The following is a 15,044-nucleotide window of genomic DNA, read 5'->3' as shown; positions in this document are numbered from 1 at the left end:
AGAGACGCCGCCATCTCTCCAGAGCTTGCCACTTTCCAACCCTTTCCCCCGATTCCTCTGCGCTCTCCTCGAACTCCGTCTGCATCATCCTCACCGGCCACACTTAGGGCTGAGAACTCCCAGTCCTGAGATTTTGAGCTATTGATCTTCCCTGGACTAGGATGAGAATAGGCGTTCCTCCCTCCCCTTCCTAGCTGCCCTAACGCCTGACTTGGCCTATGGAGCCTGTGGAAGAACACTTCTCGGATATGCAGGGCCAGGGTAAAGCCATGCTTTTCTCTTTTTTCCATTTTCTTGCACCCCTCCCCCCATTTTTCTGCTGCCAGGTCTCTACCATAGCCACGTCTTTTTTTTTCTACAGAGTTCCTTCCGTGCTCCTGATTCCCTGCTAACTGTTGGCAGACACCCCAGCAATCTCTAATGCTTTCTCTCGTTCCCTTTCCCTGAAGAAAACTGTGACAAAACTGACCGCGGGAAAAGCATGTCTTTGGGGCTTGTTTCCTAGAGGCAGGCCCTGAAGATGGAAGAAGTGGGAACCCTAGCGGGCTGACTCGCTGGAAACCAAGGATGCTACTCATCCTCGTGATACCATGTCTCCAGCGGACTTCACCAGGCAGGCAGTGACCTAGTGACCTTCCTAGACAATCACCCGAGGTGCTCCAGGCATACCCATAATGTCTAGGAACTATGTAAGGGCAGATTACCAGTCATTTCCTACCCCTTAAACTTCTCCCTGCTCCTAACCTATTTCTTCCTCGCAACCAAATTTACCTCTTCTCCTTCCCCAAAGGATCCTTGTTTCTCTGAGCCAAGACTGAGCTAAATAAAGCCCATTTCCCATTCAGACCCCAGTTTGAGGAAGGAGAAGCTGGGACCTTTCCTTTTTTGCAAACCTGGATCTCAAACAGGCAGGATTCAGGGCACTGGATACTTGCCTTCAATAGGTAAACTTCCTGCAACGAAACTTTCCATTTGGAAGCTCAGCACCTTGAACTTTAATTTATTGCAGTCACTGTGATATGTGCCTTCTTTTCTAGCTATTGAACTTATTCTTGGGGACATTGGGGAGGGTGGGTGGAAGATATAACATCTAGGCCCTCTCTTCCCTCCCCCCTTGCCAGAACACTATCCTCCCTTAAGCCTCACTTCCACGATGGCCTAAGTAGTTATGCTGGCCTGACTGAGGCTAATCTGCCAACAATTAGTGAATCATCCACATAAATCTTCCCTCAATAAATACATTCACTCAGTAGCTAAGAGCTCACTGCTTGTGTACTTGAGACAGAAGCAGTACAGCAGGGACTTGCTTCTGAAAGAGGGCTCTGGAAAGGGAAGAGTCAATCCCTGACAGACTGTCTGTAACCCAGGGAGCTTCCCAGCCATCTCCCTTCTCCCAAGCTGGTCATGGGTCTGGACACGGGACAGCTCTTTAGGAGAACTGGTCAGATGCTGGACCATCTCATCCTACCTCCCAGAGTAGGAGAGAGCACAGAGATGTGGCTCCAAGTAGGTAACAGGGGCTGAGGCTTTAGAGGCCAACCCAGGAGAGTGAAAAAGACTCCTTTTATATGCCAAATTGGGACAGTGGCCAGGTCAGACTCTAAACCCCTAGCCTCATCCCTATACATCCTCTGGTCAACTAACACTTACTGAGGGGAGAGGCTATGTACCCTTCCTCACTGGGGACACACTTCCCTTCACGGTCTCCTAGTGACCTAGTGACCTTCCTAGACAATCCTAGCGCTTCATTTCCAGCTCTATCAGCAAAAGGCCTTTTTTGCTCCTTCCCTCAGCCTTGATCTGGGCCTCGTGAATCTCCCCACTTGTCCTTCCCTAATCAAGTAGCAGCATATATTAACCTGGCTGTCCCACTTGGCAGAATTACTTGATAGTGTGCAGTAAGAAAACCTGGCAAGGCAGCTAGAAAATATAAAACTACAGGGTTGTAAAGGAAAACTGCATTCTCCAGGAGGTCTCGTAGCATAAAAGTAGGAGAATTATTGTGCTTCATATTTGGTAATTCCAGGTCAGTACTTGAAACCAGTCATGCTGCCAGAAAGTTCTTTCATAGGTTGTTGTTTTGTATTCCCAAATGGATATAATTGATACCAGATTCATCTGAGTTCTATAAAGAAAACATTATTGAGCTACCTTAGATCTGTATTGCTTTTTTTCCTCTCTTGCATTATCCATTCATTCATCTGGTCATTCAGCCAACACTGGAGCGCAAATACAGTGGTGAACAACACAGCAACCTCCTTGCATTCATGGAGTTTAGGTTCTCTCTTACACTCAATCACCAGGGCTGTGTTCCCCTTTGCAAATATGGACAACTCCAGAACAGGCTTGGGAAGACACCTTGGAGGTCAGCTAGTCAAACCTTTTGTTTTACAGATTAAAACTGATACTGGAAAAGATGTCTGTCTTGTTCAGGCAACTAGTAAGTTACCATGGGGTACATACTGGAACCCTGGTCCCTTCCCTCCTCTTGTGTACTCTTTAAGGCCCATCTGTCTCCACCAGAGAGAAGCAGAGGGAGATTCTGCGAAGTGACAAGGACACTGGGTGGGGGGAGGTGGGGCGCAAAACACTGTCTCCTTCCTGTCCCTGGCCTGTGAGCCTACACACAGGCAGGGCTTTCTTTTCTTGAAAAGAATCCCAGCCTCAACTGGCCTTAGCAGCAGGTTAGGGCAAAGACAGAGCCAGGGTCGTGCTCAGCCCTGGTGGTGCTGGTGATGGTGGGAGGGGAGGGCAGGCCAGGGCACCCGCCTATTGTGGGTCTGGATTGGATGCTTCCACTCATTCATTTCCTTTTAATTAACCCGCATTCCTGGAGGAGAAATATTTATGTTGGCTCCCATAGAGGCAATCCGCAGACTGGAAAGAAGGGGGAAGAAAGCCTGTCTTAGCAAAACAATATCTCTAAAGAGCTCAAGAAGAGAAAATAAGAGAACAAAATGCCATTAAAATAGCCTTCTACCCCCACTGGAGTCAATGAAAACTTCATTTCACATGCTAATCCCCCACTCCGCCCATTCTCTTCTCACAACACCTTTCCCGAAAGTGTTTGGGAAAAGTCTTCGCAGTCAGTACACAGCTCCCTGCAGCTCAGACTTCTCCTTGTGTTAGTTCAGGGCCCCAAGTGGGGCTCTCACTCCAGCAGCGGCTTTTTTCTCCCCCCCTTTAATTTAAACAAAGACTTCGGAGTTCATCAACCTCCCACTGAAATTCACAGCTGCTGAACAAACTAATCCCCTCTCCCTGCCTTTCTTCCCTTCAATGGGCTCTTGGCTTCAAAGACACTTTGGGAAAGGACTTTGCTGGGGCTCACACTGCTTCATCAATAGAAGTTAGTGCAAGTATTATCTGAAGAGCAAGTGGCTTTACAAACAAATACTGCCTAACAATCCCTTCCTCCCAAACACACACATCTAGCCCACAGACATGATGGGATCTACAACAGGATTAGAGATCGTACCCCCGGCTTCACACCCAGCCCCTTTGTGCAGCTGAGCTCGGCCCTGAAGTGGTGTGAGGAAAACCCTAGAGCTGAACGTCAGGCACGGACGGAGACATACACACACACACGCACACACACACAGACACACACACACAGCAGAGTGGCCACAGATGCTGCAAGGCTTTCTCCTTGCACCTTCCTTTCTTCAACTCTCGAGACTCCTCATGTGTCCTGCCTCACTGGGGCACAGGGAGCAAGAACAAAGAGTCTAGGAAGAGAGGTAAGGGCAAAATAGGACCCAGAGGAGACAGTAATTGGGAGATGACTGAGAAAACCAAATCAAAGCAGCTTTATTGCCCATTACGTACATCAGTGCTTCAAATGCAAAGTTCAACCATGAAAAGTGCAGCCAAAGAAGGCAGCCCTGAGACATGTAGGGGCTGAGGAGAAGGGCCTCCAACCCTTGAGGAGCAGGGCTAGAAAAGTCTTTTGTTAATACGGCTCCTATTCCAGAACTGGGCTGATGATCACAGAATGAATGGTCGAGGGCCATGTGCCAGGGGCCCGACAGTTCAAGTCAGGACCATTCCCTGCAGGCAGTGGTCCCTCTCCTCCTGTTTCCCAGCCTAGGACAGCTCCCAGCAAAAGGCAGTGCACCTCTTCTATTTTCCGCCTAGCCGAGCCCACCCTTATAATACTGGCAGATGAATAGCTCCTTGTAAAAAGGGCCAAAGTTCCTCCTTTTGGTTCTGCTCAGCACCCACCCCTCATGTCCATGACTTGTTCAAAAGATGAACAACAGTCAACTCTACCCCAGCCTCCAGGGCTCAGAGAAAAAAGGACCTGGAAATACGAAGTCAGAGGCAAGGAGAAGGTAATGTCCGGCTCATCACCCACGGAAGGGGAAAAACAAAAGCCCCACAAGCTGGGTACAGAAGAGGTAGACTTGGAGGTAATGATCCTGCTCACCCCCTCAGAAGCCACTTAATCAGAATATCCCTGGGGGAGAAGATGCCCTGCTCTGGGTCCTGTCAGAGTACAGTATCAGGGAAAGTGAAGAACCAGCTCTCTGCTCTGCCTCAGAGGCTGAGAGAGCCTTGGGTGGATTCTAGAAGGCCAGGCATAAAGGCGTGGAAAGCAGGCACTCTGCTAGTTCACAGGCAAGCCCACAGCATCATATCCCTGGCAGCAAGGGAAGAGCGTGGGGAAAAACAAACAGAATCTATTCCGAAATTCCCCCTTTTCTGCAGGGAGGAGTAAAGTAACAGCAGAAGTAGCCTCCTGGCAAAAGAGGCTACCTGGTTTACATGTGCAGCTTATGAGCAATGGTGAGGACAGCCTTCAGGACAAGCATGAAGCTGGAGACCTCGCTGAAGCTGCTGCAGCCCACCACCTGGGCATGCACCGCAAGGCCCTGCTCAAAGTCTCCTGCGTCCACACATCGGGCAACCTCATGGAGCCCAGCCAGGACATGAGGTGAGAGCTGTGGAGGGACGGATGCTTAGGTCAGGGAGCCCAACGCAGACCCTACCCTGGGAGCATGGAAGGGTAAGAGAGGATTTAAGTTCTGGAGCCCAGGCCGGGCAAGATGTCTAATGTATGTATTTTGTGGGAAACCCAGGTCAGTGAGACCTATGAGAGAGGATACTGGCGTCCCTTTGGCCACAGGTGATGGTGGGGGGCAGAGGGGCACCACTAAGTGTACTTACTGTGCCCTGGCAGAGCTTAGCATATAGACATTCTAGACGTTGGGCTGCCTTATCCAGCTTCCGTTTTGTCTTCTGCAGGGAGAGAAATGGATTCTGAGTCCAGCCCCTAAGACTGACACTACACAGGACTCTAGAGAAGCATAGTATGTCAGAGCTGGAACGACTTAACACTACTGCTTTCATTTCACAGGAGAGGAAATGGGGGCCCAAAGAGGGTAAGTGACTTGCTTAAGCTGACACAGCCAGTGCATGAACAGCAGGTCTCCTTACTCCTAGTTTCACCCTCCCTCCAGTGCCCCATGCTGCTTTTCCATGAGTTAAGCCTCAATGCTGCTGGGCCCTGCCACCTAGGTGCTAGACTCAGACCAGCCGAGCCCCGCAACCCCTTGCCCCACACAGATATCAAATAAGTACAAGACACAGACAGTGGGTCCGCGAACCATGAGAAAAGAGTCACACAAGGAACTGATCTACAGCTCAGGGATCCTGGGAGCAAGCTAGTGGTGTGAGGAAGACATCGTGGGGAAGGCTCAGACTTACCATATCAGTGGCAAACAGGGAGCAGCGTTGCAGAAGCTTCTCAAAGCTGGTCTTCAGGGACTGATGCTCTGGAGACAGCTCTTTCCTTTCCACCTTCCCAGGGGGCCGCTGCTGAAGTTGCTGAGGGAGGAGCAGGGAGACAGGGCAGACTGGCAAGCTGTCCTTCTCACAGATTCCCTACAGACTAGTACTCAGTGACTCAGTGTCACACGCTCCCACTAGAGCACAGCAAAGCTGGGGAAAGGGGTGCGCCCTCTTCTCTGCAGTAAGGACATTTGGTACCTGTCCACACCAGTTCCCCAGTGCAAAATCGGCCTCCCCGCTGAGGAATGAGGCCCATCCACCCATGCCCCCTGCTTTTCTATACCCAAGGAGAGCTGGACAGTTTCCAAGAGGAAGGGAACGCACTATTCCTCTCACCTGCAGGCTGAATTCTCCTGGAGCTCCTGGGGGAGCATGGCCCACACCAAGGACAGAAGGCTGTGAGGAAAGGACCCCTCGTGGCTCAGGGGTGAGGCTCATAACTGGAGCAGTAATCGGTGCCGGGTGCATAAATGTCTCTGGCAACTAGAGCCAGAGAAAGAAAGGCATATGAGTCTAAACTGAGAGACTTCCTAAGCCCTGCTCTGAGAGAGTAACAGAAGGGGCGCCTGGGTGGCTCAGTCAGTTAAGCATCTGCCTTCGGCTCAGGTCATGATCCCAGAGTCCTGGGATCGAGCCCCACATCAGGCTCCCTGCTCAGCGGGAAGCCTGCTCCTCCCTCTCCCACTCCCCCTGCTTGTGTTCCCTCTCTCGCTATCTCTCTCTCTGTGTCAAATAAATAAATAAATCTTAAAGAAAAGAGAGAGCAACAGAAGTCCTGAGTGATCAAGGGAACAGAGTAGTGAGTAGGGAGCCAGGAGATGGGGAGACTGATACATGTATGCAAGAAGGAAAGAGAAGATGGCTGAGGGGAGAAGAATGAGTGGGGAAAAAGACAAGACAGTCTGTGTGCCTGACAAAGGGACAGGCTGAATTCTGGAAGAAACTAGAATGTGGGTCAGGTGGCAAGAAATGAACTGACCTTTTTCCTCTGGAGGTCTGCCCTGGGCACTGGGGCATTTTTCAAGGAATCTTGAGGTCCTGCGTAGCACAAAGATAGAGGTATTTAGGGGCACAGTCAGGAACACTGGAAATTTTCAGTCTGAAGGCCAGCAAAATTATTTTAGTTGGAGTCAATCACACCTCCCTCTGCAGACCAGCCATGTGCTCGGTTGACATTCTCCAGCCCACCGGCCCCCAATTCATTGGTGCGAGGAAAGACTCCTGAGGTGATAGTGGAAGGGGGAAGAGAAGGAGGCAATGACGGAAGCTGTGGAAAGAAGACTGACCTGGGTGAGCAGTCGAGGGGCCGGTGGTTGGGAGTGCACTACAGCATGTAGCACCTGGCCCTCCTGGAGGGTGTGTTGCAGAGAAATTGACAGGAGGGGCTAGGGACCGGAAGCTTGTAGGGCTGACCCCTGGTAGTCTCACAGGAAGTGGAGAGAACAGTCGAGTAGTCTCGGCCAGGGAGGTAGAGCCAGGCTGTATGACATCTGGGGGTACCACGGGTGGAGGTGGACCAGGAAGAGGCCATGTTCCAGGGAACCCCAGGGGGTTAGGAACTTGGGCTTTTTGCCCTCTTAACAGCAGTGGCTCAAATAAAGCTGAAAAGGAACAGAAACAGGCCATTTGCCATCAAACTTCAATTTGGGAGAGACTCAGAGCGTATCAGGGAAGAATAAGGCAGCAATAAAACAAACAAACAAACAACAAACCTAATAATGATAATGAAAGATTAGTGTATGTGTATGGAGATCTACCATTCACAAAATACTTTTAACTATTCCTCATTTGACCCTAAAAACAATCCTGTGGGGTTGAAATGACCAATATAATAGCTATTCTCACTTTTCAAAAGAAACAGTGGCTAAGTTTGTTGCCCATAGATACAAAGCCAGTAAGTGATAGTACTGGGGATTCAGACTTCAAATTCTAAGCTCCTCTCGCTACATAGTAGACATAATGCCTTCCATATCTATGCTGGCCATGCCAACTGTTTTCCTCTGTGCTCTGCCCAGACAAATATTGACTCACTCACTCACTCACTTACCAGGCCTTACACCAGGGCCCAAAGGCAAAGGCTGGGCCGCCTGGGGCTTAGGTACCCTGTAATCATTTATATTCTGTGTTTGGAAGCTTTGATAAGGGCCAGGATGGGAAGGTATCAAGGGTGTCACCAGTGATGACTGAGGTGTGAAAATCCTTGGCCTTGGAGATGGAGTTGGAACCTGTGAAGAGAAAAAAGGGTCAGCACTTGGAAAGGAAAAGAAAGGTAAGTAATTGAAAATAGAAGAACAATAAAGAATATAAAACAAAAAGCTAGCTCTTAAAATGAAAATCAACAGAACTGATAAGTTTCTATAAAAAGTGACAAAGAGGGGCACCTGGGTGGCTCAGTCTGTTAAGCACCTGCCTTGGGCTCAGGTCATGATCCTGGAGGCCCACGATCCCTGCATCAGGCTCCCTGCTCAGCGGGGAGTCTGCTTCTCCTTCTTCCTCTGCCCCTCCCCCTGCTGGTGCTCTTTCTCTCTCTCTCCCCCTCGCTTTCTCTCTCTCAAATAAACAAAATCTTAAAAAAGGAAGAACAAAGTGGGAGGAATTATTCTTCCTCATGTCAAGACTTACTATATAGAGGTAGTATTCAAGACAGAGTGGTATTGTCAGAGGGAAAGACGCACAGATCAACAGAATAGAACAGAGATCGAAAAATAAATCCATAAAAATATGCCCAGTTAGTTTTTGACAAAGGAGCAAAATCAGTTCAATGGAGGAGAGACAGCCTTTTCTTTTTTTTTTTTTTAAGAATTTATTTATTTATTGTCAGAGAGAGAGAGCACAAGTAGGCAGAGCAGCAGGCAGAGGGAGAGGGAGAAGCAGGCACCCCACTGAGCAGGGAGCCCGATGTGGGGCTCAATTCCAGGACCCTGGGATCATGACCTGAGCTGAAGGCAGATGCTTAACCGACTGAGCCACCCAGGCATCCCGAGACAGCCTTTTCAATAAATGATTACGGATATCCATTGGCAAAAAAAAAAAAAAGAAGAAGCTTGACCTAAACTTCACACCATATGCAAAAATGAACTCAAAATAGAACACAGACTTAAGTATAAAACATAAAACTATAAAACTTTTAGAAAGAACATAGGAAAACTTTAGGAGACTGTGGACTGGCAAAGACATAAAAGCCATGATCCATAGAAAGAAAACTATAAATTGGACCTTATAAAATTAAAAATTTTTGCTTTGTGAGGGACCCTGTTTAAAAGGTGAGAAGACAAATTCTTACATAGTTATACACACACACACTAGTGAGATCTGAATCTATGGATTATACTAATACCAGTTTCTTGGTTTTGACATTGTACTATGGTTGTGTGGGACACTGGCATGAAGTGGGGAGTGGGGATGTGATGCATGAGACTTCTCAGTACATTTCTTTGCAACTTCCTGTGAATCTATAATTATTTCAAAATAGAAAGGAGAGAGGGAGAGGCGGAGAGACAGAAAGAGAGAGGGGGTGGGAGAAGGAAGAGGAGGAAGGGGAAAGAAGGAGGAAAGAAGAAAGAAAATTAAGACGAGAACTGAAGCTGGGACAGGATGAATCATCAGAGCTTCCGCCTGGTACCTCTATTTCCCATCTCGCTGGATTTTGTTCCCCAGTCCCTCCAGCAGGATCCTGGTATCATAAGTTAATAGCACCCTAACCATCTGGGTACTGGTTAGTGCCTGGGGGTCAGCTCCCCCACTTCACAGACTCCTCTAAACCATCACCAATTTCGGTCAATTCTACCTATTATCTTAAATCCAATCTCATTCTCCAGCTTTAGGTCCGTCATTTCATGTCCTCATCATCTCTTGCTATTGCCTCTTAAATGCCTCCAGCCTTGCCCTTCCTAAATACATAGCTAGTCATTCCCCTGCATAAGACCATTCAATTTCAGGGTCAAGTCTAAGGTCTTTAGCACAGAATTCCAGGTCCCTCCTGCTCTATCTCCTACCTGTTACTCCAGCTTCATCTAACCTCACTCCCCTACAACAAACACCTGTTTTGCAGCCCCATTAAAATATTAGTAGTTCCTTAAGTGGGCTTTGCTTACTCTCCCTTCAATGCTTTTGTACATGCTGTTCCCACTGCTTGAAATAGCATTTACCTACTCCTTCCCTTGCCTAAATAACTTTTAATCTTCAATACTCAGATCAAACATCATACTCATTCTAAAACATTCCCTAAACTTCTCCCCCTCCTCAAAAGACTAAGTTGCTTTTTTCTGTGTGATCCCATGTCACCTTATCATACCCTAATCATGGCATTGATGAATTTTAGTGTACTTATTTTTTACATATCTATCTTTCTACTAGACTAGGAGCTAATTAAGGGCATAATCATGGTTTGTCCACATTTCTGTTCTAAGAGCCTAGCAGTTGTTTGACAAGCAGTTATTAGAAAAATAACTGCATCTATGCTCTACAAAGTTGAGAATTTTTATCATTTTTTTTCACTAATATATTCCAAGTGTCTAGAACCATGCTTGGTACCTGGTAGACATTTAATAAGTATTTTTGAATGAATGAGCAAATGAATGAACAAACCAAACCAGGTCTTACCTGGTAAGAAGGCCGGAATTCCAATCTGTAAGATGTTTTAGAGTGGGGGGTAGCTCCCACAACAACCCGTGGGAAGGGGAAAGGAGGACACTGTTGGCCCAAGACACCAGAACCTTGGGCATGAAAAAGTCGATCTCTCAGCTGCTGAATTGGTGGCTACAAAAGTTACAATAGGGAAGAACTGTGTTAATTAAAACAAGTAAACATCCTTTCTTATAATCCTGGCCCCATATAGCCTTCAAACTTCAGTTGGCCCTCTACACTTCAGCTACCTTAGATGACTCAAAGGTCCCTAATCCCTGCCAAGCCTCCCTCCCTACTGTTCCTTCTGCCTAGAATGCTCTACATCTGCTGGGAAGCTGCTTCTTTTCGAAGGTCCAGCTCAACTGGTTCAACCACTGGAAAGCCTTCCTTGACTGCTCTGGGCAAAACCAGCCCCTTTCCTGGAGTCCCACAGTGCCTAGTATAAGCTTCTGTTATAACACTGTAAGTTACTGACATCTGATTTCCCCCAAGGGACTGTGAGCTTCCTAAGGGACTAGATCTCATTTATTCTAGAATTCCAGCATTTGCATAGTGCCTAGAACATGTCAGTGCTCAGCCAATGTTAGATGACTGAAATGGTTTGCTCTCTGTACATGGTCCCACTCACCTGAGTACAGTCACTGGGTAGGTAGCCCATGGCAGTGGCCAGGCTGCCCTGGGCTGCCAGGAGGTTGGCATACTGAGTGACCCTGCAGGTTGTGGCAGGGCCTGAGCTCACCCCGTCAGGACCCCGCAGTAGCTCCAAGCTCCTATTAAGGACCATCACCTTCTCCATCAGGTCCTATAGGAACAGGGATAAAGGCAGTCAGGTCTCTTCAAAGCACATCCTGCTCCCTAAGACCAGGCAGTTCACCCAGGGACTTCCCACTATGGGTATGAGGGTACCTGGCCATGGCCAGGTATAGGCAGCAAGTGATGATATGTAAGAGATGTAATAGTTAGAGAAGAGCCTCTTGGCCTCACCTCCCAAGCTATTAGCATTTGCTTCAACTGGGTCCATCTGGGTCTTAGACTCTCATACATCCCTGCCTCTTTTTTTTGCTTTCTTTACCCTTTCCTCTGCTAGTACATCATCAATTTCAGGGTCTGTTATACTATCGTTTCATCTGTGACTTTGTCTTCCTATGAATCTTCTCTAGTTACCTGTAGAGCGTCTGGTAAAATTTAAATCCACAGAACTTTTCATAGCAGCTAATAGGAGGCCCAGGCTCACAATTATTCAAATAGAGAATAAGCTTGTATAACCAAACCTAAAGTGGGAAAAAATTATGAAGGTTAATACCTAAGCAGCTGTTGCGCAGTCTCCCCTGACTGGGAAGGAGAGAGGAAGGTGCTAGCTCATCCCTGGGAAAAGGTCCCAGACACTGAAGGCCCTTTTCTACTCCCTAATATACTGATCCCAGCCTGGGTACCCAGAAGACTAGCCTCTGATGTCCCTGCACATCCCTATCAATAGCCTCTCCTAAGAGCCTGGTATGGAGTGACCAGTGCCCTACAGAGAAGGAGTACCTGTAGAGCCAGGGGGGATGAAGCCTGGTGGCATTTTGCCCAACACTCCACCAGCTGCTCCACACTGCCTGAGCACACATAACAGAGTCTGGCTTCGGAGATTAGTGCTCTGCCACCCTCCTGCTCCATGCGAGTACCCAGCATGTCTGCAGAGAGAAGGAAAATTCTTTAATGGCATAGCTTTCCTATGCTTCTTCTCATCCTCCTGTTTGAAAATAGGTGGAGGATCATGAGCTGGGACAAGTAACCACAGTGGCTTTGGACAGTAATGAGGCCAATTTTGCACTACAGTGAAGGGCGGAGCTCTTGCATCAATATGTAACGAGAAAAAGTAAAACAGGACAATACTGATCCCTACTACAGTCCTTGCCTCCCAGCTGAACCAGACCTTGGCCTTGACAACACGGCCTGGCCTCCCAGAGCTCAGGCTGCTCCTCTGCCTCCTCCCTCACCGTGTCCGTTAACTCCATGCTAGAGTCACACCACTCCATCCTGAAACCCAGGGCTACCTACCACAGAGCTCAGGGAATTTCTCTGGCCCAGAGTATGTCAGTAGCAAGGCCAGTGCCTCTTTCCAGTTCTGCAGGCTACAGGCAGAAACCATTTCCTCCCAATTCTTCCGTACAACACAGGCTAGCAGCTATAATGGGCAGAGATGGAAGGAGGTCATTAGCCATCCATCCAACACAGGCCGTCAGAGTCACACACAGGGACATGCTAAGAAAAACCATTGGTGAACAGGCTTCCTATTAGACCACTGACTAGGGGTTGCAGGTGAGGTAGGGGTGGTTGGAGTGGGGAGAGGGAAGGCCTGGCAGATCTTCTGAACATCAAGGTGTAGGCATCCACCTGACAAAGTCCCAGTAATCCCTTCCCTCCTCTCCTGCACAGTGGGCAGTTACCGAAGAGATTCTGGTTTTCTTCTTGGCCCAGTAGCACTCCTGTGTTTGCTTTAGCAGATCTGCGCCCCCAGCCTGGGCCAGGATGATGGCATCAGCAAAGCGCTCTTCTTTCAGACACAGCTCCACAGCAGGGCGTAGTTCTCCAAGCAGGAGAGCCTGGCTCAGGAGTCCATCAGTGTCTGCAGGCAGAGGCATCCCCTCCATGTGAGCCTCCCTCAGACCCTAGCTTCCCTACAGTGCCCATAGTACACCCCTTCTATCTCTGTATCACTCAGCCTCCCTTGCCCCAAACAAAACTCCCAAGTTTCATTCCTCAACAACAAAATGTAGTGGGCTGTCCCAGAGTGCCAGGTCCAGTGGTAACTCTCTAAGGACAGGGCTAAAGATGAGGGAGAGCCTATCATATGGCAACATTAGAGGTATAGTGTGTGGTTGCTCAGCAAAAACAGAGTCACAGTCTTTTAAGTAAGAAAACAGTAGGAAAAAAATTTGCTAGAAGCCCTTCCACAGGAAAGATGTATCCATAAAAATCCAGAGAGAGCTCCAACCAGTAACAGAACCACTCAGCATTTGTGATGGTGGGAGGGAGGCAGGAGGCAGGGGACAAGAAGAAAATGTTCTCAAGCCCAAGAACTCTGAGCCCACCTACTCCCATATAGAGCATTTCTCTCCCTCAGGATCAGAGTACCTTCTGTGATGGGGATCTCCCATGGAGTCATATTCTGAGGGACCAGCTCATCAAAGAAGGATGAGGAGGCAGAGGCTTCCTCTGTGATGTGTTCGGAGGTCTGTACAAGAAAGGAAAGAGGTGGCTATTTTGGAAATGAACCTGAAAACAGACAGCTGGCTTAGTAGCTCTCTCTGGGAGCTCTACTATCTGGCCCTTAATGGGTAAAGCTAAAGAATAACCAGATAAGGTTTGGGAAGGGCTCTAGTCCATAGCTCCTCTCCCAGCCCCAAAGCTTATGCACTCTGTGTCTCACTGTGGTTCCAAGAAATGAGGAGTTTGAAGACTTCTACAGAAGCCAAGCACTTTATGAGAGCAAAGCAAACGTCTAGGAAGGGGCAGATGCCCTAAAGGCAGGTCTCCTGTGCTACCCCAGGTCTGGCTGTCTGGGCTCCAACCACACCTGGCTGCAGAAAGCCTGCTGTCTGTTACTGTGGAGATCATGTCCCTTGGCCTGAGGGCTGTCACCCAGCCCCAAGTCACTCTTCAAACCCGTGGCCACCTGCAAGGAGAGACCTATGAGTACCCTCTTCCCAGCACAAAGTCAAACACCTATTATGCTTTCTTCCCATCTCCACACCACACCAACTGGACTCTCTAAGATCCTTGGGCTATTTACCTGGGGAAAAGCCTACATCCAGGAGGTAAAAGGTTTGTATATGCGTTAATGAAGCCCAGAAAGAGGTCACTGAGACGGTTTCCACTGACAGCATTCTCTTCTTCTCTGCTTCAAGTACGTGCCTCTGATGTGAAAGCAGCTTACCTTCTCCTGGAACTCATCTTTACTGTATCCTAATAGTTTTAGAAATTTCATTCTGGAGTCTTCCTCTAAGGTCACCTAATAAACCACAGAACACACAAGGCTTCATTAAATCAATGTGAATGACCCTCTCTTGCATAAGCCGAACATCCGTGCCAGTGAACCCTCTAATATAGTTCTTCATACTACCAGAAGTGCCCTACTGAGGCCAACACCATCTCTGCCCTTTTTCTCCCTGGATTTGATCCTGCTGGGCTAGAGGCATGGTGTTAACAAAACCCTCTCCCACTTCTACATGAGAACTGGACCTTCTGTTGACTTACTAGATCTGTTAGCCTGGTTACCTGGTAAGAGTCAAACGTCACCTATGTTTCCAGGCAACATTGCTTGTGATGGATAAATTGTATCTGGACTGGAACTATACAAAACTTAAATAGCATCTGTGGACACCATGCTCTAGGCTTCCGATTGCAAGGACTCTTGTAACTGAACAGATCTCTTGTAGGGACTCTAGAAACATTTTTGAAGTGGGTACAAGAGACATTGGCTCTTGTGGGCATGAGGTTTCAAAACCAGGGCCACTGACACACCTGCCTTGTGTGCATCTCATCACCTTGTACCTGAGCTGTCTTTCAGGGAGGCGACAAGAACTCTGAACTGCTGCATGGGCTGCTGCAAGAACCCCCACAGAAGAGCGCCACCTCCG

The 15,044-nt window shown here is 48.3% G+C and overlaps 1 protein-coding gene across 10 annotated transcripts in view; it reads right to left on the bottom strand.

The window, feature by feature from the left end:
• SEC31B (SEC31 homolog B, COPII coat complex component) overlaps positions 1-15,044 on the bottom strand; it is a 65,665-nt gene that overhangs the window by 28,845 nt on the left and 21,776 nt on the right. For 7 of the 10 annotated variants that reach the window (XM_073904306.1, XM_025880916.2, XM_025880915.2 and 4 more), the window contains 15 exons: positions 14,342-14,416; positions 13,982-14,080; positions 13,540-13,639; positions 12,852-13,030; positions 12,463-12,589; positions 11,950-12,095; positions 11,048-11,221; positions 10,396-10,551; positions 7,841-8,018; positions 7,080-7,394; positions 6,773-6,831; positions 6,130-6,276; positions 5,710-5,829; positions 5,170-5,241; positions 3,787-4,943 (listed from right to left, as the gene is read on the bottom strand). In XM_073904306.1, the coding sequence (XP_073760407.1) occupies positions 4,764-4,943; positions 5,170-5,241; positions 5,710-5,829; positions 6,130-6,276; positions 6,773-6,831; positions 7,080-7,394; positions 7,841-8,018; positions 10,396-10,551; positions 11,048-11,221; positions 11,950-12,095; positions 12,463-12,589; positions 12,852-13,030; positions 13,540-13,639; positions 13,982-14,080; positions 14,342-14,416 (2,127 nt within the window). In that variant the 3' untranslated portion in view covers positions 3,787-4,763. Of the gene's footprint in view, positions 1-3,786; positions 4,944-5,169; positions 5,242-5,709; positions 5,830-6,129; positions 6,277-6,772; positions 6,832-7,079; positions 7,395-7,840; positions 8,019-10,395; positions 10,552-11,047; positions 11,222-11,949; positions 12,096-12,462; positions 12,590-12,851; positions 13,031-13,539; positions 13,640-13,981; positions 14,081-14,341; positions 14,417-15,044 lie in introns of those variants that run through there. The other 3 variants (XM_073904309.1, XM_073904310.1, XM_073904308.1) reach the window with 2 other exon arrangements.

This window comes from Callorhinus ursinus, unplaced genomic scaffold, assembly GCF_003265705.2.
Source record: "Callorhinus ursinus isolate GAN/ISIS: 27379988/994484 unplaced genomic scaffold, GSC_fseal_2.0 scaffold20, whole genome shotgun sequence".
NCBI lineage: Eukaryota > Metazoa > Chordata > Mammalia > Carnivora > Otariidae > Callorhinus > Callorhinus ursinus.
The sequence above is the reverse complement of the archived record's forward strand: the minus strand, read 5'-3'. Positions and strand labels throughout refer to the sequence as shown.